Source organism: Mus musculus, chromosome 9 (assembly GCF_000001635.26).
Source record: "Mus musculus strain C57BL/6J chromosome 9, GRCm38.p6 C57BL/6J".
NCBI classification, from domain to species: Eukaryota; Metazoa; Chordata; class Mammalia; order Rodentia; family Muridae; genus Mus; species Mus musculus.
Genome location: NC_000075.6, coordinates 45,936,255 through 45,959,600, shown reverse-complemented (window position 1 = coordinate 45,959,600; position 23,346 = coordinate 45,936,255). Strand labels below are relative to the sequence as shown.

Genomic DNA, 23,346 nt, shown 5'->3' with positions numbered 1-23,346 from the left:
TTATTGGTTTGATTTGGTTTTGTTTTTTTTTTTTTTTTTTTTTTTTTTTTTTTTTTTTAAAGATTTATTTATTTATTATATGTAAGTACACTGTAGCTGTCTTCAGACACTCCAGAAGAGGGAGTCAGATCTCGTTACGGATGGTTGTGAGCCACCATGTGGTTGCTGGGATTTGAACTCCTGACCTTCGGAAGAGCAGTCGGGTGCTCTTACCCGCTGAGCCATCTCACCAGCCCCTTGTTTTTTTAACGATTGGTCTTGTCACTGAGGCTGGCCTTGAACTCCTTTCAAAGCCGGGATTACAGGTATATGTCACCATGCCTGGCAGGGCTGATCTTTTCTTGTTAATATGGCAGAGAGTACAATAGCTGGACTTTCATAGAAGGCCAGAGCCCTTTCCTGAGCTTCCCTGTGGGCCCACAAGTCTGGCTTTGAGACCCAGCCCTGCCTTTGATGCTGACTGCTATAGCCGACAAGCTGGCCTTCTCTCCTACAGGCTTCAGAAAGGACCTATTCATAACAATCGCTCCCTAGAGGGAAGGGCAGAAGCAGAGGAAAGCTCTGGGCTTCCTGCCCTTGCCAAGGGTGTGGGTAACCAGGGTCTTGCCTATTCAGAGGTTAAGCCCTTGAAACCTTGATCAAGGGAAGGATCCGTTCTGAAAGAGCCAAGTGTGGTAGCAAGAGCCTGGAATCCCAGCATTTTGAAAGGCTGAGACACAACGACTACCATGTATTTGAGGACAGTCTAGCCTGCAGAATGGGTGTTAAGCCAGCTAGGGTTCCATAGAGAGACCCTGTCTCGGCATGCCTCCTTGTTGCCCACCCTCCCTACTAAAAACAAAAAAACAAAACTAAACAAAACAAAAACTAACAGAAGAAAGAAACCAAGTAGGAATGTGGATACATCCCAGTTGTTGTATATCCTAATGGCAGTCTCCAACTTTGGTGCAAAAGCTCTTAATATGTGTTAACATGCAGACATCTGTTCTCAGCTCCAGACTGGCGTTTCTTAGTGATTTTTAAGTGTCTTACTCTGTAACTCAGGATATCCTTGAATTCATGATCCTACTTCTGCCTCACAGCTACTCTGAGTATTGTCATGACCCACCATGACTGGCACTCATCCAAGGGCCACATTCAGAATGCTGCTTCTTGCCCTCCCTCCACTCACAGCCTGAGTTAGTATCCTTAAAACGCCAGCTAGTCTGTTGCAGAGGCTGATCTCGAAGTTTATGTTTTTCGAAGGCCCCAGGGAAGGTTTTGGCCTACAGTAATTTAAATGATATCAGGCTGTTAAGTAAGCACCCAGGCTCAGTGTCAGGGTGTTTCTTGGAATTTCTGAGTATTTACTGGCAAGATGAGCGGGGTCAAAATGAGGCCAAATTGGCACATGGAACCCGTTCTAATTATCTAGGTGGGGTGCCAGCTGCTTGGAGAGCTTGCTGTGAAATCACTCTTGTCATTTGAGGGTTCACAGACCCTGGCTTTGTTGAGATGTGCTGGAATGAGGACTGAAACAACTTGCAAACCTAGGAGTCGGGACTGGGGTCTCAGCCTAGTAGCAGAACACATAATTAACCCCCAGACTTAATTCCTTTTTTTTTTTTTTTTTTTTGGTTTTTCGAGACAGGGTTTCTCTGTATAGCCCTGGCTGTCCTAGAACTCACTTTGTAGACCAGGCTGGCAGACTTAATTCTTACCCGTAATCCCTCCCTTCTCCCAAAAAACGATGACCATGGCAGGCTGCTAATGAACCCTTCTGGGTTTTACTTGACCCGTTTGTACAATGACAAATTGCCCTGTTGCTGCTCCAGGACCTTGTTACCCAGACTAACCTGCACTTGGCACTCCTGTGCCACAGCCTCCCAAGTAGCTGGGATTTGTTGCTGCTCCTGCTGTGGTCTACTTCTTCAAACATGCTGTGCTTAAACAGGCCAGCTATAATTCTGCTTTTTACCCATTAATTTAGAAAAGGGCATAGTAGGTACTTATTAATAGTTGTGGGAATTCATAAATATTTATAGCTGGTAGTTGGAAGAATGTCCCCTTAGAAGACAGTCCAGACTGCTATAATCTTGTCAATGGATAGTACTCTGAGAAAGGGGGTACTAGCCTACATGCTCCTAGCCAGGACATCTGACAGCTTCAGGGTTGGCCATATTTTTTGTATAAAGATTTATTTATGTATTATGTGTAAGTACACTGTAGCTGTCTTTAGACACACCAGAAGAGGGCATCAGATCCCACATTACAGGTGGTTGTGATACCCCATGTGGTTGCTGAGATTTGAACTCGGGAGCTTCGGAAGAGCAGTCAGTGCTCTTAACTGCTGAGCCATCTCTCCAGCCCATTTTTTTTCTTTAAACACAAAATTTGTCTACAGAAATACAATACATCCAATTGTAGCACACGTTATTTATTTACTTACCATACTGGGGGTTTGAAGGGACTCTGACAGCTTGAGCTTGGTGAGCATGGCTTGGCAGGCCTTGCCCTTCTCCCCCATTTGTCTTTCTAAAAAGACATTATACATTCCTAAAGCTAGCCCCCAAGGTCTGTTCCTTAATTTAGCCAATCCTTTCACCTGAGGTTGATTACCAAGGTCCAGCTATCAAAGTGTTGAAGTCCAGCAATCAAAAGCTCCCTTTGGCTCGCCTAATTAACATGCCCAATTAAAATTAAACGCCTCATCCTAACATGGAGTTTCCCATTTTACCTTTATAAACCATCATTTCCCTATGGGCCACATTTGTCTCCTCTCTAGCCAGAGGCAGTCCTTTGTCCTCAAATACCCCTTCCCCTTCTCCCTCATCCACTGTCTCCTGTCTTTGTCTCATATTCCATGCCTTCTGTGGCAAATCAATCTTCCTTTGTGCTGAGAACTTGGTTTGGGGCTCCCTGAACCGATACTTTTCCTAACAGGATGGAACCCAAGTGTGTGTGTGTGTGTATGTGTGTGTCTGTGTGTCTGTGTGTGTGTCTGTGTTCTTTGTAATGACCTTTAATTACATATTGTGTATATGTGTATGTTTCAGAGGTGCTACAGCATGCATGTGGAGGGCGGATGACAACTTGCAGAGTCAGGTTTTTCCCCTCTTCCACCTTTTGGGTCCCAGAGATGGTCATCAGGCATCTTGGCAAGCACCCGCACCCACTGAGACACTTCATCCACCCTTGTACATGTGTGTGTGTGTGTGTGTGTGTGTGTGTATATATATATATATAATTTATTATTGTTCATGTGTCTGTGTGTGAAGTGCGCAAGCACATGTTGCCAGGTGTCTGTGGAAGTCAGAGAACAAATTTGTGGAGTTAGTTCTCTCCTCCCTGGTGTAGAGCTCAGGCCGGGCTTTCCATGGCAAGTGCCTCTTCCTGATAAGCCATCTCAGCTCGGTTCTTGTGCATATTTTCCTATTTATGTCTGAAGTTTGGATTATATACCACTTATATAATGTTATTCTTGAATTCCCTCCTTAGATGTCCCTTTGATGGTATTAAGAATCTATCTGCTTAACTTCATAGTAGTATCTCTGACCACCTCTTCCTTCACTGTGAACAAGCAGTTTCCTTTGAGCTTTCTCAAGATCACAGGGATGCAAATTGCTGTCCCCATATTTTATTTGTATTTCTTATTCGTAGGACACAGTCCCTGGAGTGGAATGACTGGGTTGAAGGGTATAGAGCTCTTTTAAGCCTAAGCCAAAACAGTTCCTCAGAAAGGTTTTTGCCAGTTGACAACGAAAGGTCAGAATCTTTCCGTGGGCTTTGTTCAAACAAACAAAGCAGTTTCTGCAGAGTAGGGACAGAGCTCACAGGTTGGAAGGCATCCTGGTTATGGTGCCCTGGTTCTGGTTATCCCCTCTACTGTGAGAGGGGAGCGGCCGCTGAGCTGCTCTCAGTGGGCAGGCGCTTTTATGAGCCAATGAGGGAAAAAGAATGATGCTGGGGTAATGATTTTGGAGCACAATTCCTGTCTTGAGCAAAGAAATCATCTGTCAGCAAGACCCTGCACTTACTGGGCTCTGTGAATCTTGCCAGCAATGCCAACACCCAGCAGTAGAGGTGGGAGGAGGATCAGGCGTTCAAGACTCTCCAAACTTACACGACCAGTTCCAGACCAGCCTGAGTTATGTGAGCCGTCTCAAAAAGCCAAAAAAACGCGGACCACAAAAGCAAGAATCCAATACTTAGTGATCCTTCGTGAAAAACCCAACTCCAGACGCTCACAGGACAGCGAAGGAAGGAGGCGGCGACGGCTGCGTGGGAAGTAGAGGCAGCCTGGCCCTTTAAATCCGCGTCGGTTTCCCATGACGTAAGCGGGCGGGCACAGCCCGCTGTTTACCGCGGCGCAGCTCCTGGTAGCTCCGAGTTCTGCGCCGCGTCCGCCGCCCTTAAAGGGCCCGCGTCCGGGAAGCCTTCGGGCCAGGGCCACCGCCGCCTCGGCTCTCCGGGCGCGAGCGGACGCCGGGTCTCCAGCCGGGCTGGGCCGGGCTGGGCCGGGCTGGGGTAGCGGGTCGCGGTGCCGCCCTCGCGAGCCGGGATCCGCGCGAGGCCCAGGAGCGGCTCCAGGGAGGGGACGCGTCCTATCTGAGGCCGGGGTTAAAGTTCTGGTCCCGGTGAGATGCTGGAAGCTGCTGCGGCAGCCGCAACGCGCCCGGTCGCCGTCCCGTCGCCAATCCCCGCCGTCCCGGGCCATGATCGCCTGGCGTCTGCCCTTGTGCGTGCTCTTGGTGGCCTCCGTCGAGAGCCACCTGGGGGCCCTGGGGCCCAAGAACGTCTCGCAGAAAGACGCGGAGTTTGAGCGCACCTACGCGGACGACGTCAACAGCGAGCTGGTCAACATCTACACCTTCAACCACACCGTGACCCGCAACCGGGTGAGCGCGGGACTCCACGGGCGGCCGAGCGGGTGGGCGCCCGGCCTGGACTTGATGCTGCCCCTTTCCTCTCCGCCAGCCTTTGAGCCGCCCTCCCCCTGCCAAGACCTGGTTTCCACCAGCATTCCCGGGCAGCTCCAGCGGGGCAGCTTGGGAAGTTCCCTGCCACCAGCTGTGATCAGGACCGGTCTGGTCTGCTCTGTGACCTGGCTCTCAATCTAGCTCTCAGTCTGTGAGGTCGGGGTGAGGGGAAAACAGGCTCCCAGCCTTGCGTGGCTCAGACAACTCCAGATGGGGCCAACTTAGAATTGAAAGAGCTCGGTCACAGGGAGGTGAAGGAGACAGACCTCCTTGCCTCAGAAAGCCAGCTGGCCTTGTAAGTTGAAGGTGACAAGATAAGGCCCTCGAAGGCTGAGTGGCAAGAGAAAAGGGAGTTTGTTTCTAAGACAGAACTATCTCCGACTTCTTACTCATTTCTTCCCAGTAGTGAAAGTAGAAAGAAGGCTGGCAGAGCTGGGCCCAGGCAGAGCACAGCCTGGGAGATTCTTGCTGCCTGGCTGTGTGGCCTGCCTAGCTCTCTTGCTCATTCTCCAAGGCCCGATCTGGATTGACTCGGAAGCACTGGAGTTGAGGAGGAGGCACCTGAGGCTTTCTTTGGGAGGGAGAGGAGTTTGGTTTCTGGCAGGCCATGATCAACCATCAGGATCCATTTCCTTGAAGTCTGATCTCCCCTTTTGAGTACCATTTCCAGGATCATCCCGGAAGTGGCACCTACCCCTCAGGGAAACGTTACCCCTAGATTTGGTTTCAGCAACCTAGTAACTAGTTGTCTGCAGTTGTGATTTCTTCACTTTTAAACGCCCACTGTCCTGTGTAGCTTTGTCCGCAGCAGAGAGGGTGGGTTATTTCTTTATTTTCTTAGAGAGGGTGAATCAAGGTTCAGATGGAAAGTCACTTCAGAGCTTGGCCCATGGTCAGAACTAGAGAGACAACTTGTATTTCGACACAGTTCCCTACACCCCTCCCTGCAGGGCTCTGGCCTCCAGAGTAGCAGTGGAACCGGAGCTTCTTGCTGCTTTCCTAGTTCATGAGGAAGAAGATTGAGGGCTTGAGGGCACGTCTTGATCTCCCGTGACAGTGTGTGCACAGGGACGTGTGTAGACACGTGTCTATAACATGTGTGTGCATGTGGGCTATCCTGGAACCTTCTAAGGTCTCCGCTGCATATCCCTGCTGTTGCCTGGGTTCTGCTGCTCTGTATACCCGTTCTTCCAAGAGCGAGCTTCTTCAAGCCTCGGACCGGACAGTGTCAGTCATTTCTAGAAACTTGGCCTGTTCCCTCACAAGGAGAAGCACAGACAGTGTCCTGGCTGGCCAGGATGGACGGCACAGGGCAGAGCTCAGCCTGCAGTCTGTAGAGTCATGTGTCTGAGGAACAGAGAGCTGAGTTTGAAAGAGGATGCCTCCTTCTCTGCAGACCGAGGGTGTGCGAGTGTCTGTGAATGTCCTGAACAAGCAGAAAGGGGCGCCTTTGCTGTTTGTGGTCCGCCAGAAGGAGGCTGTTGTGTCCTTCCAGGTGCCCCTAATCCTTCGAGGACTGTGAGTAAGACCTGGGGATGTAGGGAGGGGCATCCTTGCCAGGTTTTCAGGGACCCTCACCCGGGGAACCTTTTTGTTTTTCTCCCTTCTCCCTGAGCCCAGTGGCAGGAGGGTAACTTTGTCAGCCCAGGGAATGGGAAATATGGGGACCTGATAGGAAGAACTCAGGCTGGCTGGGACTAGTCACACTCTTCTCTGTCTTGGACCATAGATATCAGCGGAAGTACCTCTACCAAAAAGTGGAACGAACTCTGTGTCAGCCCCCCACCAAGAATGAGTCTGAGATCCAGTTTTTCTATGTGGACGTGTCTACCCTGTCACCCGTCAATACCACTTACCAGCTCCGAGTCAACCGTGTGGACAATTTTGTGCTCAGGTATTGAGGGTAAGAGAGAGGGGACCTCACAGCCTCTGCCTTCTTCCCAAGTGCTGAGCGTAATTGTAGGGTTCCTCTCTTCCCTGTAGGACTGGAGAGCTGTTTACTTTTAATACCACTGCAGCCCAGCCCCAGGTAAAATCCCTTATCAAAATGGGGTCCCTCAGCCTGACGTGGTCACACATGCCTTTGATCCTAGCATTTGGGAGTCAGGTGGGTTTCTTGAGTTCAAAGCCAGCTTAGTCTACATAGTGAGTTCTAAGTCACCAAGGTTACACAGAGAAACCTTGTCTCAAGATAGCAACAACAACAAAAAAGAAAATTGGGGGAGATTTGGATATGAGAGCAGGAGTAGGTACAGAATTGCTAGGACTAGCAATTAATTTTGTCTCTAGGGTGGGACTCTCGGAGCTCCTGTGTGGATAGACAGGCAGGGACAGTGCAGTGACAGGGTCTGCTCACTGACTTTCCTACTCTGCCTCTCAGGCACAATCCTATGTGCCCAGCTGACACACAGGATATCAGTGCTCAGGGACATGCAGGACTGGGATGTTCACGGTCAAGGCTCTTCTCCCCTCGTAGCTTCATTGTCTGAGCCAAGAAGATTCTGAAACCTCCCTTGGAGGAGACAGATCCCTTCGGAGGGGCAGAGAGAGCACCCTCCTGAGATGACACTCTCCCTTCCTATGTTCTCAGTACTTCAAATACGAGTTTCCTGATGGTGTGGACTCGGTAATTGTCAAGGTGACCTCCAAGAAGGCCTTCCCCTGCTCAGTCATCTCCATCCAAGATGTCCTGGTAAGCTGTCTGTCATTTTATCCTCCATCAGAAAGTAGTTGGGACATTAGCAGAGGGGACAGGGCCCAGTTCCCCATCCATCTGCCTCTTCCTTCCTTCCTCCACAGTGCCCTGTCTATGATCTGGACAACAATGTAGCCTTCATTGGCATGTACCAGACGATGACTAAGAAGGCAGCCATCACTGTGCAGGTAGGAAATGCATGTGCCCTTCTGAGGGATGGACGGGGCTGGCTGTTGAAGTAGATGCCTCTCCACACCCTGTCCTTGTCCCCATTCCTGCCTTAAGATTCTTAAACTTTTTCACTTGACCTTGTGCTGCCTGAGAAACTTTTCTCCGCTGAACCATGTCACTAGCTCTTAATTTTTTTTTTTTTTTTAAAATCGGCAAAGCAAAGGATTTTACTCAGATATAACGTGGAGGCACCGGCCAGATATGCTACAAGAGAGCAGCAGAGATTTACTTCGAAACCATATTTTTGTTTTATAATGATCAGTGTTGAGGGTGCCACTTTGCATCAACGTATGGTACCATGTGGCAGAAACACTTTTAGGGCCATTTTAGAAACTGTTGAGTTCTCTCTTCAGCAACACAGACACTGAAGTTGGAATGGTATAGACTATTAGTGTGGCCCCCTGTGCAGAGATGGCGTGCAAATTCGTGAGGCGTTCTATATATTTTTTTTTATTACAAGGATGTGCTTTTTTTTAAAAAAGATTTATTTATTTATTATAAGTAAGTACACTGTAGCTGTCCTCAGATACTCCAGAAGAGGGCATCAGATTTCGTTACGGATGGTTGTGAGCCACCATGTGGTTGCTGGGATTTGAACTCGGGACCTTTGGAAGAGCAGTCGACACTCTTAACCACTGAGCCATCTCGCCAGCCCCTATATTTTTAAAAAAGATAATTGTTAAAAATCTTGTCGTAATCCCAAATCAAATCTCATTGAGTCCTTTGGGAATTCAGAACAATTATTTAAACCACACATCCTTACCTAGCACAATCCAGGAAGACCAAGGTGCATTGATTTTATCCCCACGTGCTTGAGGTCAGGCGGTCGGAAAACACAAAGTCTTTTTTTCCCATTACTGAAGGTTTCTGTGAGAGCAGAAAACTTGGGGTGTGCAGTAAACACCCCGCATTTCAGCGTGTGCAGTACTCTAGCACCCAAGCTGAGTTTCAGACAGTGTTCCTTGGCGTCGTGTGCTCTGATGGCGTACATGGTACAAAGAGCACGTGTGTGTTCAGAATCAGGGCTGAGGTGACACCACCTGATAACAGCATGGCTGAGTGCTTTTAGAAGCGCCTTGGATGCAGTGTGCGTTTGATTTTGAATGATTTTCGGTTGTCGTTCGTTCAGAAACATTTTACTGTTGCTTGATGTTTTACCACCCCCCGCATCCTGCTCCTATGTTCTCTGGTATATGTGAGTAGGGCCATCTCTGGCTGGTGCCCAGGACAAGCTGTGTGCACCGCATACGTGCTCACTTGTTCACCAGATTGTAGCATGGGTATGGGTTTGGGCCCTAACCCTAACTTCTCAAGGCCTGTGTGACAAAGATAATGGCAGCTCCTCTCCCGTGGGTGCAGCTCAGTGGTAGAGCACCTGCCTGGCAGTTGAGAGGCTGTGTATTAGATCGTCAGCATCACAGAAGTGTGAGGCAAGAGATCTATGCAAGGACTGGGTAAAACTATATCTAGAAAGAGGCTTGTAGCTTCTGGTCCAAAGTTCATATTCAGAAAAAGACGGCAACAGTAATGTTCACCAGCATCCTCCTCCTCTTCCCCCTCCTCCTCCTCCTTTCCCTCCTGCAGCGGAAAGACTTCCCCAGCAACAGCTTCTATGTGGTGGTGGTAGTGAAGACTGAGGACCAGGCCTGCGGAGGGTCCTTGCCCTTCTACCCTTTTGTGGAAGGTATGTTTCATGTACTGGTTTGGGATGGATCAGGCTCAGTGGCGTCCCAGGAGATAGAAAGGACCATGTGGCTGTTGGTGGATCCACTGGGACACAAGCCTGGGGTCCTAGACTCGCCAAGGCCTGGCTCCATCAGCCCTAGCTCAACTCCCAGCAATGACTTCTTTTCCACTTTGACATTTTACTTCCAGATGAGCCAGTGGATCAAGGGCACCGTCAGAAAACACTGTCAGTGCTGGTCTCTCAGGCTGTCACATGTAAGTGTGGGCACCTGAGTGTGATGAGAAAAGCTCCCTCAGGCTTCCTCTCAGACCCAAGAAAAAGCAGCTGTTTTCAGAATGGGAGGAGTGGCGAGGACCCTCCTACCCAGCAGGAGCTGGGACACCGGCAAGCAGGCTTCCATCCAGAGAGATGCCAAAGGCGATCCCTGTGTAATATGGGACAGGGTCCATGGACAAACTGACGAGCAAAATCTCAGTGACACCCTGCCTCTTAGCAGAGGAATCTGTGCCCTGTCTCTGTGACAGAAGTAGTAAGATCTATCCCACTGGATACATTCGGTTGTGAGGCTTAGCCCAGAGTTAGAGTATTGGGCCCCTAGTCAGTGCTGAGCAATGCCTATTAACTTTTTCAGTGGAGTCCTTTCTAAACTGGACTCTAAGGAGCCGGGCATGGTGGTGTACCCTCTTTAATCCCAGCGTTGGGAGGTAAAGACAAGATCATAGCCCAGACTCACCCTTCCTTATATCATGAGGTCAAAGCCAATTTGAATATGAGACGTTGTCTCCAAAAAAATGTAACAGTAAAAAGTAACCAGGCTGGAGAAATGGCTCAGCTGTTAAGAACACTGGGTGATTTTCCAGAGGATCCAGGTATTATTCCACAGCACCCACGTGGCAGCTCACAAGGCACCTGGAACTCTGGTTCCAAGGGATCTGATCCTTTGCCTTCCACAGGCTCCTGTGGGCGATACACATACATACATACATACATACATACATACATACATACATACATACATACATACATGCGGGCAGAGTACTCACGCATACAATACAAATAAATGCATCTTTTTTTTTTTTTTTTTTTTGGTTTTACGAGACAGGGTTTCTCTGTGTAGCCTTGGCTGTCCTGGGACTCGCTCTGTAGACCAGGCTGGCCTTGAACTCAGAAATCAGCCTGCTTCTGCCTCCCAAGTGCTGGGTTTAAGGGTGTGCGCCACCACGCCCGGCTAAATAAATGCATCTTAAACATGTGATTATAAGCCCAACTCACACTAAGTCAATTAATTAGTTAAAAACAAAAGAGCCAAATTAGGGCTTGTGCTAGAAAGGGGACTCAGTACTCACTGAGCCCTGGTGTGTGCTAGCAGTGCAGCTCTTAGGAAGGATGGGGCCCGGAGGGCTGTGTAGGGTACAGAGAGCTGGGATGAGCAAAGGCCAGGTCACTGTGTGGCTGTCGAGGGCACCGTCTCTGAGCTATAGTTTGAACTTAGGTCCACATGGAGTTGACTCCAAGTAGGAGAGAAAGCCTTAGGGAACACCATGAGCAGGTAGGCTCGTGCCAGAGTCTGGTGTGTTGACCTATAGCCAGATATTCATACTGTCTGGGCATTGCCTTCAGGAGAGGGGGCAGCCAGAGCTCAGAGGTCCCTGGGCATCCAGAGGCGGTGTGGGGAGGGCTGCTGTATTCTTGACACATTCATCTTGTTCCCCTCCCTGTAGCTGAGGCCTATGTTGGTGGGATGCTCTTTTGCCTGGGCATATTCTTGTCCTTCTACCTGCTGACTGTGCTGCTGGCCTGTTGGGAGAACTGGAGGTGAGGCGGGGCTGCTGGGCTGTTCCCTGCTCTGCGCCGTCGGGCTGAGGGCATGGGAGAGAGAGTAGTGGGATCCTAGCTGGCCCAGGGCGACCTTGTTCTTGTCTCAAGGCACTACGGAACAGGAACTGGTTGGGATCTGGGATCCATGAACCATTTCTTTGTAAAACAGGCTCATGCCATTGCTCCTCCCCAAGCTGGGAACACCCCGTTACTCCTGGGGTGGAGGAACTCAGGATCAGGGTGGGTAGAGAGGATAGAAGGAAGGTTAGTCTGGCCTAGGGTGAGGCCTCATCCTGCCTCAGTTGTCCCCTGAATTCCTGCAGGCAAAGGAAGAAGACCTTGCTGTTGGCCATAGACCGAGCCTGCCCAGAAAGTGGTATCTGCAGGGGACAGGGGCTGGCTGGATCTGTTGTGGGGAGATGGGAGCAGGGATGGGTAGGGAATGGTCAGAAGAGGGTGGGTTGGTGGCTTCTTTATGTTCGGCCTAGGAGTAACATTTCACAACTGGAACCAGGCCTTGGCTCACCCCTCCATAGACACCAGGAAACTGCCCTATGTCTCAGGCAGTGCGGCCCAGCCTCAGGTTGTTAACTTCCAATTCTCTCTCTCTCTTCCATCACTTCTCTCTGCCCTCCCTCCTGCTTGGACCTCTCTCTCAGCTTCTCTCCTTGGTAAGCTCCAGGTGCTGTGGGCAGAGGAGCTGCTGTCTAGGGGCGGAACCTGAAGCATCGGCGCTTCCTAGGGAGGGACCTGGGCACAGATAGCATCTTCCTTGATGGCTTAGATGTGTTAGTTCCTTGACTGTCCTCTCTTTGTGTTTTCTTTTTTTAAGTTTTTAGACAAGATCTCATTCATAGCCCAGAGAAGTCTGAAACTGAATATGTAGCCCAGGCTAGCCTAAAAAACGTATAGCAGTCTTCCTATCTTAGCCAGGCGAGAGTGCTGGGGTTACAAGCATGAACCACCATGTCTGGTTGTCCCCTTTTCTAAGAGGACACAGGGTGTCACACTTGCTTGGAGTGACGTAATTGTGAGGGTTCGGTGGGTTTGGGCACCTGTGTTTCTCTTACTGCTGGCATGGCTCTTCTGGCTGTCTTTCCCAGGTTCTCCTCCCCCCCTCCCCTCCTCCCCTGGCTCACAAGCCTCCTCATTACAGGTCACGCCCGGGTCTTGGCTGATTCATTTCCTGGCAGTGCCCCTTACGAGGGTTACAACTATGGCTCCTTTGGTACGTTTCAGTCAGGACTGTGTTTGCCCATGCCCAGCCACAGCACCCTGTGCCGCCACTCGTGACGGCCGTGCCCTTGCAGCTGCTCCGAAGTCCTTAGGAGCAGATCTAGGGTCTCTTGTCCTGAGGTCGCTCCTTCCCGCCTCACCACCCATTCCTGCCTGCAGAAAATGGTTCCGGATCCACTGACGGGTTGGTTGAAAGCGCAGGTTCAGGGGACCTCTCCTACAGTTACCAGGGTGAGTGGGCCAGGCAGGAGGATGCACGTTAGGGCTGCTGTTGACTAGGTGGAGTTTCCTGGTGGGCGGTTGCCTCTCTGCCATTTGCTGGAACCAGGGAAGGGCTGCTCTTCCGCCCCATCTCCCTCTCTGCTCCGCGGACTCGGTTCCCCTGTAACTTTCCCTTTCCTTTCAAGGGCACGACCAGTTCAAGCGGCGCCTTCCCTCTGGCCAGATGCGGCAGCTGTGCATTGCCATGGGTAGATGTGGGGAGGGGGTAGGGCTGCCCTACCAATCAATTCCTGCCAGGATGGTCAGTCCATGGAACTGGCTGCCTCTGGGACCAGAAAAATGCTTAGTGCATGGCTTTCCTAGCAAGTGCCATCTGTGCCAGCCCGTGGTCTTCTGAGAAAGATAGCCACTGGCCACCATCAGTGTCCCACCTCAGTGTCCTCTTGTCAGTATCCTCCCTCCCTGGTGTGCTGGCCAAGGGATCCTGGATCTGGGTGTCACCTAGGGGCTTTGGCCAGGTGGGGTGACAGGAGGAGGCTTCTGGAGGTAGGAGAGAGGTGTTTTTTCCTCAAGCCCTTGTCTATGTACTAGGACCTCAGGGGTGGCCGTGGCATGTCTTCTCAGAACCCAACAGGACGGGGCACCTCTAATCTGCATGATTGGCCAAGTTCAATCCTGTTAGTGTGTGTGTGGTTTACTCAGTGTCTTGGCCTGGATCAGAGCCAGGAGTGGAGCAGGGCTCGAGTCACTCCTGCTCCACGGGGTCCGGCAGAGCTCCCCACCACTTCCCGCTGAGCTAGGAGTACGTTTCCTGCCAGCACCTGGGCCACCTGCCCTACCGCTCTGAGCTCTGGCCCACAGTTTGCCTCTTCCCCATTGTTGAATAATTTTGACATTGCTTCTGATGGGTGGGGGCAGACCCAGTGTTCGGTCCTGCTGGCCCAAGCCCCTTTCCTTTGTCACACCTAGACCGCTCCTTTGACGCAGTGGGTCCTCGGCCTCGACTGGACTCCATGAGCTCCGTGGAAGAGGATGACTACGACACACTGACTGACATCGACTCAGACAAAAACGTCATTCGAACCAAGGTGAGACATATAGCCCTGCCATGCCCTGCCCTGCCCAGACGGATCTGGAGCAAGGGACTGTGTGCAGCTCCCGTGGCGAATCACTGTGCTGTGTTTGGAAGGCAGAGGGAAAAGAACTGAGCTGGGACAGGCAGGACCGACTCCAGGAGAAGTCGGCCTGGGGAGATCGGGACTAATTAAGCAGATCTTGTTGGCATACTTGACCACAGAAGTGTGGAGTCTCAGAACCCTGCCCACTGAGTTCTGGCTTGTCTGCCTAACCTGGGGATCAGGGGTTCAGCGAGGCTCATTCCTGCTTCTCCTCAGCAATACCTCTGTGTGGCTGATCTGGCACGAAAGGACAAACGTGTTTTGCGGAAAAAGTACCAGATTTACTTCTGGTGAGTGGCACTCCTGTTAGCGAGTAGGGCAGCTCCTCAGGCCCTGCCAACCTTACCTTGGCCCTTCCCCCTCAGGAACATAGCCACCATTGCGGTCTTCTACGCACTTCCTGTGGTGCAGCTGGTGATCACCTACCAGACGGTGAGAGGTCGAGGGGTGGGTCTTGGTCTGTAACTCTGCCTTATCTGCAGTGAGCATAGGTTATAGGTTGTGGCAGCAGTTTTCAAATCCCAATTCTGCTTTAGCTGTGAGTCTCTGGGCTTCTAAGCTCCAGTTTTTTTCATCTGCAGTTTGGGGGCAACATGAAGCTGGGTGGGACCTATGAAACAGAGGTCACAGGACTTTTTAAGTGTGACTTCCTTCCCCTTCCTGTGAGGCAAGGACTTCTGGAGTTTTCAGTCACTGTATCTATAAAGAGGACGATGGCGCCCGTGCCACCTTAGCAGTATAAGGAGTACCAGCCTGGGTACTGTGTACACACTTCAGCCATGCTGGTACTGCTCTTGTTTTGCCAGTTGGACCCAGGGTGTGTGGCATGGGCTCCCTGCTGAGTCAGGCATGTTAATAGCTACACTCCTCCCCCATACACACACAGGTGGTGAATGTCACAGGGAACCAGGACATCTGCTACTACAACTTCCTCTGTGCCCACCCGCTGGGCAACCTCAGGTGGGGATTGTGCTGGAGGCCCAGGGATGGGTAGAGTAGGCAGGGTGGGGTTTTGTGAAGCCTGCTGGGCAGAAGACAGAAAAGGCAAGAGGGCCCTGGTCTCAGCTAAGCCTGTCCTGTCCCTTCCAGCGCCTTCAACAACATCCTCAGCAACTTGGGGTACATCCTGCTGGGGCTGCTCTTCCTGCTCATCATCCTGCAGCGAGAGATCAATCATAACCGGGCCCTGCTGCGGAATGACCTCTATGCTCTGGTAAGCCAGCTACCTCCCACTGCGACATGGCCTCCATCTGGCAGACTGACCTCCCCCAGTCCAGCTCTGCTCCATCTAGCCCCACACTACCCTGCCCTGCCTAGGTCTGCCCAGCCCTGCCCTGATGGGTTCTGCCCTGCCCTGCCCAGCCCAGATCTGCCCTGCCCTGCCCTGCCCTGCCCAGCCCAGGTCTGCCCTGCCCTGCCCTGATGGGGGTCTGCCCTGCCCAGCCCAGCCCAGATCTGCCCTGCCCTGCCCTGCCCAGCCCAGGTCTGTCCTGCCCTGCCCTGCCCTGCCCTGCCCTGCCCTGCCCTGCCCTGCCCTGCCCTGCCCTAATGGGTTCTGCCCTACCCAGCCTAGTCCAGGTCTACCCTGCCCTGCCCTGATGGGTTCTGCTCTGCCCTGCCCTGCCCTGATGGGCTCTGCCTTGCCCACATCTCTCTTGCCCTCTCTGCCTTCTGCTCTCCCATCTACTCTTGCTTTTCCCTGTGTGCCCTATCCCTGCTCAGCTGTTTTATCCTGTCTTACCTTGTCCTGCCCTCTCTGCCCAGCCCTGCACAACCTACCCTGCTACCCACTCACCACACAGCGCAGTCCTCTTCCACACCCCTTGGGTCTCCTCTTCCCACCTCACCTGCACGTCTCTTCCTTCTCTTTCTCCCCACAGGAGTGTGGGATCCCCAAACACTTTGGTCTGTTTTACGCCATGGGCACAGCACTGATGATGGAGGGGCTACTTAGTGCCTGTTACCACGTCTGCCCCAACTACACCAACTTCCAGTTTGGTGAGTGCTGCCTCCTGTCTGGCTGAATCTGCTGTCCCAGGTCACCAGCTGCTAGGGGGCTCTGAGGCTGGCCTCTGAGTGCAGCTTCCATTCTAGAAGATGGCTACCTGTGCTGCCTCTTCCCAGTCATCCCACAGAAACTCTAAGAATCTCAGGAAGTGCTCCCTAACTTCTGCGTATTCATATACTGAGACCCTCAAACTAAGATGTCCTTGACTTGAGGGAACAACAGACTAGCAAGTGGTAGGATTCAGGGGCAGCTAAGGGGCTAAAGCTGAAGCAGTGACCCTTCAGCTTGCTGATGGCACTCCAGAGGTCTTGATTGTCTGGGCTGGGAGTTGTGTGTGGGGTCCCTGTGGTATCTGCAGCTCACAGCCTGTTCCTCCCCAGATACCTCCTTCATGTACATGATTGCTGGCCTCTGCATGCTGAAGCTCTACCAGAAGCGGCACCCAGATATCAACGCCAGTGCCTACAGTGCATATGCCTGCTTGGCCATCGTCATCTTCTTCTCCGTTCTGGGCGTGGTGAGGGCCTGGTCTACTCTGTACACCCCGTAGGAAGGGCACGTCCCTCCCCCTAACACCCACCCCACCCCCACCCCGTGAGTGTGTATTCATCTGGGCTTCCACTGCAGGAGAGATCCTACTGCTTCCCTAAGGGGCCATTCTGGGCCCCTCTGTAATCGAAGCCTAACCCAGCAGCTTGTGCTAGTAGGGGTGCAGACACAGGACACGGGAGCAGGTACCGTCTGCGCCCCTCACTCGTGTGGGCTTGCCCACAGGTGTTTGGCAAAGGGAACACGGCCTTCTGGATTGTCTTCTCCGTCATTCACATCATCTCCACCCTGCTCCTCAGCACTCAGCTCTATTACATGGGCCGCTGGAAGCTGGGTGAGAGCAGCACACGCCCAGGGCGGGACAGACCGGGTGGGGCAGGCGCAGGGTGGTGGTGGTGGTGGGGACACAGGGGACCTTTGATGTCTCTTCCATTTGACCGGGCTGGACGAGTCCCTGGGTGGGAAATTGAGCGTGCTCCCTGGTGTTACTGAGCTGTGCCCTCTGAAGTCTCAGCCATGCCTTGTCGGCACCACCCCTTCTCACTGCAGACTCCGGGATCTTCCGCCGCATCCTCCATGTGCTCTACACAGACTGCATCCGGCAGTGCAGCGGGCCCCTTTACACGGTACCTGCTCAGCTCCCCAACTCCTTCCTCCTCAGTCTCCCCTCCTCAGAGAACCCAGCGTGGGGTGGGTGCTGGCTGACATGAGCCTTCTACCTCTTCCCTCCCCATCTCTCTCTCCCTCTCAGTCCCCGTGTCTCTGCTTCCCTCCAGGACCGCATGGTGCTTCTGGTCATGGGCAACATTATCAACTGGTCGCTGTGAGTGTGGCCATTGGCTGTGGAGTTAGCTGGGGACAGACATAGTCAGCCAGTGGCTGACATAAGGGCAATGGACAGTTTGCTAAAGAACCCTGGGCTTCTAGAACCTTCTATGAGCCTCTGAATGTAGTCCAAAACAACGATGAAGCATGGTGGGGGTGCGTGCGGGCAGAGGTGAGGCCCTCCCTCCCCAGAACCCACCCCTTCTTTCAGGGCTGCATACGGACTCATCATGCGCCCCAATGACTTTGCTTCCTACTTGCTGGCAATTGGCATCTGCAACCTGCTGCTTTATTTCGCCTTCTACATCATCATGAAGGTGAATGGCAAAGGTGGAGCAGCTGCTCTGCTCTATGGGGACAGAGCCGGGCACTGGGAGATTCTGTCTGTACATATGTCTGTCCATATGTCCATGCCAGTGAGGTTTGGGGGATTGGGTGGCTTGAGTCTCCCCTGTAAATACTCCTGGGAGCTGCTTGCTAGGCTTGTGCTCTGCCACCAAGCCACGCCCCTAGCCTGGGTCCCCTGAACCTGTGATAGGCCAGGCCCTTGAGGACGGGCGCCTCCCAGTGGCCCTCCAGGTTGTACCATGTGAGGGAGCTGCCAGCCAATGCTTTTGTTGGTTCAGGGATGTGGGTATATGGACACCTAGTTCAAAGTGGCCATGGGGTAAAGACACAGGGCTGCCAGCACGAGACTTGGGTGAGCTCTGCGGTGGAGCCTGTAAAGCTGGGAGGGGCCCAGGTGGGCGGCGGCCGGGCTGACGGCTGCGGGCCTCCCTTAGCTCCGGAGCGGCGAGAGGATCAAGCTCATCCCTCTGCTCTGCATCGTCTGCACCTCCGTGGTCTGGGGCTTCGCGCTCTTCTTCTTCTTCCAGGGACTGAGCACGTGGCAGGTGAGGAGCCGCCCGCCGCCAGGCTCGTAGCAAGCTAACCTGGGGTGAATTCTCTGCCTTGGGCCAGGCCTTCCCGAGTGACTTGTCATTATAGCCTCCTGATGCTCAATCTGCCAGCATGGAACTCTGGACCTGTTACTTTAACGGCAGCTGAGTTTCAAAGAGGCCCAGGGCTTTTCCCCAGCATAGAGCGTGTGTGTGGCAGCTGTGGTTTGAAGTGGGACACATCAGTTTCTTTACTGCCTCAAAGGACACCTGGTGTGCATCAAACTATAAATCTCTGATAGAACTGAAAGTCTCTGCTGGACATTGTGGTGGACGCCGTTAATCTCAGCACATAGGAGGCAGAGGCAGAGGCAGAGGCAGGTGGATCCCCAAGTTTGAGGCTAACCTCCTCTACAGAGTGAGTTCCAGAATAGCCAGATGCTACACAGAGAAACCGTGTCTCTTGAAAAGCAAAAAGCATAACAAAAATAGAATTGAACATAACATGGCCTCTGCCTGCGTGACATTGGACTTACAGTCTAGTTCAAAAGAGACACTGCTAGCTCACGTTGGGGTTTTGTTCTGTTTTAAGGCCAGGGATCAAAACTGCCCTTGTACTTGGTAAGCACATACTCTGCCACCGAGCTCCATCCCCACACCTAGCTTATGTGTGAAATGAAAAGCAGCGGAGTCAGGGTAGTGGAGTGTGCAGAAGAGGATGGCGAGCGAGCGAGCAAGCAGCGGAGTCAGGGTAGTGGAGTGTGCAGAAGAGAGGATGGCGAGCGAGCGAGCAAGCAGCGGAGTCAGGGTAGTGGAGTGTGCAGAAGAGGATGGCGAGCGAGCGAGCAAGCAGCGGAGTCAGGGTAGTGGAGTGTGCAGAAGAGAGGATGGCGAGCGAGCGAGCAAGCAGCGGAGTCAGGGTAGTGGAGTGTGCAGAAGAGGATGGCGAGCGAGCGAGCAAGCAGCGGAGTCAGGGTAGTGGAGTGTGCAGAAGAGGATGGCGAGCGAGTGAGCAAGCAGCGGAGTCAGGGTAGTGGAGTGTGCAGAAGAGGATGGCGAGCGAGTGAGCAAGCAGCGGAGTCAGGGTAGTGGAGTGTGCAGAAGAGGATGGCGAGCGAGCGAGCCCTCTAAGTCAGGAGGTCTGGGAGCTTCTTGAAGGAGGCAGACTTTGCTCATGGCCAGAAAGTCCCATGGATAGAGCTACATAGCACTAGCAGTGTCACCTGAGCACTGTCACCCTGTTGTCACACAGGGCCGAATGACCAAGGCAGCTTTGATGTATGAGAACACACTGATTCGGGAGCTTGGCAAAGACCTAGCGCTCTATGGGGTCAGATGTGTCTTGGTCTGTGGCCTCAGCACAGGATGTACCCGACACAGGGTCAGAAGATGTGTGTGGCAGCAAGGTGGGCAGAGCGGGGAGGGACAGGAGCATCGCAGCATGACCTAGTGTAGTCACTGGCAGGAAACCTACCCTGAGGTATTTTGAAAGCAAGGCCAAGTCCCAGGCAGGTAGTGAGTTGGGGCTTCTGGGCCTCCTGGCTTTCTGAGTAGAAGCTGTAATGACAGTGTGCTGCCCACATCTCTAAAGGGAAGATGGGTCTGGAGGAAGGAGCAGAATCAGTGTATTTAAGAAAAGCTGTTGTTAGCTGTGGAGGGCCAGAGTGAGGCATGAGCCAGAACGGGATGCTCTCCTGTTAGGGACCAGGGGGTGCCATGGAGTGGGTTGGAGGCAGGTGTGGAGCTGGTCTCTGCAGAGCAGACTCAGTAGGCTGCTGGCTCTCTCCCCTGCCAGAAAACCCCCGCAGAGTCCAGGGAGCACAACCGCGACTGCATCCTCCTCGACTTCTTTGATGACCACGATATCTGGCACTTCCTGTCCTCCATTGCCATGTTTGGGTCCTTCCTGGTATGTGGGATGTGCCTGGCCTGAGGGCAGAGGGGATGGTAGAGCAGACAGCCTCTCCTTCCCAGGATCTGACCCTCCACCCACCCTTAGGTTTTGCTGACGTTGGATGACGACTTGGACACAGTACAGCGGGACAAGATCTATGTCTTCTAGCAGCATCTGTGGTCCAGGCTTCACCTCACAGGCCTAGCGCCTGCCTCTGCATCACCTGCCAGTTGCCACAAGAACACCACGGGTATGAGTCCCAGCTCTGCTGCCCAGCATTGGATGTCGTGGCAAGACAGCGAGATTCCAGCCCAGGCCTGACTCAGGATAGTTCCTGGTGGCACTGAGCCTTGGAGTTGCCTCTGCGGAGGAGGAGGCCTGCTCCGCATTCCCCAGACACTGGCCAAATTGCTGCTTTCTTCTCAGTGTTGGGTCCTCCCCAGGACCCTAGTCTGTCCATCTGTCTTGTTTATCCACTGGCTCTCCATTTGTCCCTTTGGAGAGGAAGGTGGGAAGGCAATGTCCTGTCCCATTTCATGCCTTGCATTCTGCCCATCCCTTCCCTCCTCTCAGCTTAGGACACACAGCCCTTTCTTCTTCCCATGCTCTGTCCAGGACCACAGTCTGGTGCCTGATTCTTTGTCCATCACCAGGACCTAAGCTCTCCCTGGGTCTGTAGCTGGCTGCTATCACTGCCCACTCTGACCTGCCAGGACAGATGCAGGTAGGAGACTTTGGGGGCTGGCCAGCTGGTGCCAGGCTTTCGGTGCTAAGGCCTGCAAGGGGCCTAGGTACGACCCTCCTCCCTGACCTGTGCTTGGAGCTGGCTCTTCAGCAGTGAGGGCCAGCCCAAGTTGAGTCTTCTGATCGGGGACTGAATTCAGAGGCCACCTCATCCCACCAGCCACTAGAATGATGCCAGCACTAGGGTTGGTGGGAAGTGGCAACTCACTGTCCCCTTCCACACCCTCAGTCCTGCCAAGCCCCAGATGGGGGCCTCTCAGTGCCATTGACACTGCCCAAGAATGTCTAGAGGCCACGGAACGGTGCCAAGCACACAGTCCCTTTTGCCTCTTTCACGGGAGCAGGAGTCCCAGTGCCTGTCGTGGAAAGGGAGGAACATGCCAGGTCCCTGTGTGTCCTTGGCCCTGTCTCACCAAAGGACTCAGGGCTGGTTTCTGAGTTTCCGTCCAGTATTTAGCCAAGTTCTGTGTTAGTCACGTAGGCCTAAGAGCCTTGGCGTTTACAGAGTCACCCAGCTCTGGCCCCTGGCCATTCTGGTCCTTGGCGTTTACAGAGTCACCCAGCTCCAGGCCCCTGGCCACTTTGGTACTTGGTTGCCCTTCACTCCACCAGGTCCATTCCAGATGCCAAGAGTGGGCCCCAGGAATGTGTTTCCTTCTCTCCACCATGTTTTTATAGCTCTTGGGCTGGGAGAAGAGGCGGGTCTGGGTCTTTGTTTCTGAGCTTTGTTCTATGTTCCTCCATGCTACGGTTGCAATTGTTTTCTATGAACGAGTACATTCAATAAAGACAACCAGACCTGGGATTTGGGGTCTTACTGATGTGTTGGGAGGTGCAGGAGCCTCCGTGTCCCATTTATTTTGGCCTTCCCGTCTCGTTTCTGTGCGTGGCTACATTGGGAATGACCTTCCTTGATCCCACCAAGCCACCCATTGATTCTGTAAACATGTGACCCTTGCTCCAAGCATTGCTTACAGGAGCAGGATACTGAAAGTGTGTCTGTGCCCTCTCCTGATAACCCCTCCCTTCAGCAGGCACACAGCACCTGACTACCCACCACGTATGTAAACGTCAGTATCCTTTCCAGCCAGCTCTGCAGATGGGTGTCCAGGCTGTGCCATGATGCACCTCAAGTGGGCAGAGCCCTTGCAGGCCAAGGTTTTAAAGGCTGTTCAGGAATGGATGGCAAGCAGGATCTAAGAGGAGGGGGGGTTGTTGTTGTTTGGGGGGGGGGTGGTTTTGGTTTGTTTTTTTTGAGACAGGGTTTCTCTGTGTGGCCCTGGCCCTCCTGGAACCCACTCTGTAGACCAGGCTGGCCTTGAACTCAGAAATCTGCCTGCCTCTGCCTCCCGAGTGCTGGGATTAAAGGCGTGTGCCCATCGAGGAGGGAGATTTTATTTAGATTATAAAAAGGACGGGATTTGGGGAATCCTGTCTAGTGAATTCAGGACGTAATCAGTGGCTGGAAAGCAAGAGCTCTAGAGGAGCTCCAGCTTATTATGACCCTTCCTTCAGATGCCACAAGGAGGTGCTGGAGTTCTATGCACCAATAGCTTAAACCAGCCAGGCTGGCTGTAGTGGATTGAGCGTCTGAGGCTGCACCTCTCTGGCCTGCAGCCAGTTCTGGGTGAGACTGACCCTGCCTGAGGGTTCTCTCCTTCCCTCTCTCTACTCCTTTCTCCCTCTCCCTCTCCCTCTCTCTGTTTCCTGAGGTTTCCAGAATTGGGGATGGGACTCAGAGACACCACTAAAGCCTTACCTTTTAAGAAGTTGCATTCAGTGAGTGTGTGAGACATAGCACAGATAGGGGCAGAGGAGAGCTGGTTCTGTCTCCACTGTGTTTGGTCTTGGGTACTGAACTCAGACCATCAGGTGTGATAGCAGTTGTCTTTAACCCTAACCCTGAGCCTGTCTCACCTGTCCCTTCCCAAGACCACTGAAGCTAGGTGCAAGATAAGTGGGGACCCTTTCTGAGGTGGTAGGATCTTTCACGATAAGGACTATTTTGAAGGGAGGGAGGGTGACACTGTCCTAGTCCTCTTACCCTAGTGTCTCCAGCCTTGCCAGGCCTTAAACATCCGCCCATTGTCACCGCTCTAGAAGGGGCCAGGGTTGACTTGCTGCTAAACAAGGCACTCCCTAGAGAAGCACCCGCTAGAAGCATACCATACCTGTGGGCAGGATGACCCATGTTCTGCCATGCACTTGGTAGCCTTGGAAAGGCCACTTTGAACCTCAATTTTCTCAACTGTTAAATGGAGTGGTAACTGCTATCTCATAATAAAGGGGAACGTGAAAGGAAGGCGTTTGCATAGTGCCTGGTTGTGCAGCCAGGCTGCAGTCAAGACTAGTTCCCACCAACTCGATTTTAAAGCCTTGCAAGAAGGTGGCTTGTTTGTCCCTTGCAGGTTCCTTTGTCGGGC

At 52.7% G+C, this 23,346-nt stretch overlaps 1 protein-coding gene, 1 long non-coding RNA gene and 1 other non-coding gene across 11 annotated transcripts; 2 read left to right on the top strand and 1 right to left on the bottom strand.

Moving 5' to 3' along the window:
• The first annotated feature begins 1,600 nt into the window (after positions 1 to 1,600).
• Positions 1,601 to 21,744, top strand: Sidt2 (SID1 transmembrane family, member 2). Of its 9 annotated transcripts, none has more exons than XM_006510144.3 (28): positions 1,601 to 4,877; positions 6,355 to 6,476; positions 6,688 to 6,852; positions 6,942 to 6,987; positions 7,549 to 7,650; positions 7,758 to 7,841; positions 9,469 to 9,568; positions 9,760 to 9,825; positions 11,293 to 11,386; positions 11,713 to 11,765; positions 12,049 to 12,060; positions 12,546 to 12,617; positions 12,785 to 12,856; positions 13,033 to 13,095; positions 13,817 to 13,935; positions 14,242 to 14,315; positions 14,391 to 14,457; positions 14,912 to 14,985; positions 15,115 to 15,238; positions 15,906 to 16,023; positions 16,414 to 16,550; positions 16,808 to 16,916; positions 17,132 to 17,208; positions 17,359 to 17,405; positions 17,619 to 17,724; positions 18,190 to 18,300; positions 20,081 to 20,194; positions 20,285 to 21,744. In XM_006510144.3, exons 1-28 carry the CDS (start codon positions 4,695 to 4,697, stop codon positions 20,345 to 20,347), a joined length of 2,574 nt encoding a protein of 857 aa, XP_006510207.1. In that variant the 5' UTR covers positions 1,601 to 4,694; the 3' UTR covers positions 20,348 to 21,744. The 9 variants fall into 9 exon arrangements, 8 of the variants coding, with proteins under 8 accessions (XP_006510207.1, XP_006510206.1, XP_006510208.1 ...); XM_006510143.4 differs by lacking the exon at positions 12,049 to 12,060 and adding an exon at positions 11,904 to 11,972; XR_003947838.1 differs by lacking the exon at positions 12,049 to 12,060 and having other exon boundaries at positions 11,713 to 11,972; positions 17,334 to 17,405.
• On the bottom strand, positions 3,603 to 5,615 carry A830035O19Rik (RIKEN cDNA A830035O19 gene). Its single transcript, NR_152206.1, has one exon. It is a non-coding gene; the product is annotated as an RIKEN cDNA A830035O19 gene (long non-coding RNA).
• Mir7087 (microRNA 7087) lies at positions 20,011 to 20,080 on the top strand. Its single transcript, NR_106055.1, has one exon. It is a non-coding gene; the product is annotated as a microRNA 7087 (primary transcript).
• Positions 21,745 to 23,346: the final 1,602 nt, after the last annotated feature.

Bases quoted from the DNA above. Each gene is read 5' to 3' on its own strand.
- Sidt2 (XM_006510141.2), top strand. From the start codon at position 4,695: ATGATCGCCTGGCGTCTGCCCTTGTGCGTGCTCTTGGTGGCCTCCGTC. The intron at 9,569-9,759 runs GTATGTTTCATG...TTTTACTTCCAG, and splicing joins CTTCTACCCTTTTGTGGAAG to ATGAGCCAGTGGATCAAGGG. The intron at 13,096-13,816 runs GTAGATGTGGGG...TGTCACACCTAG, and splicing joins GCAGCTGTGCATTGCCATGG to ACCGCTCCTTTGACGCAGTG.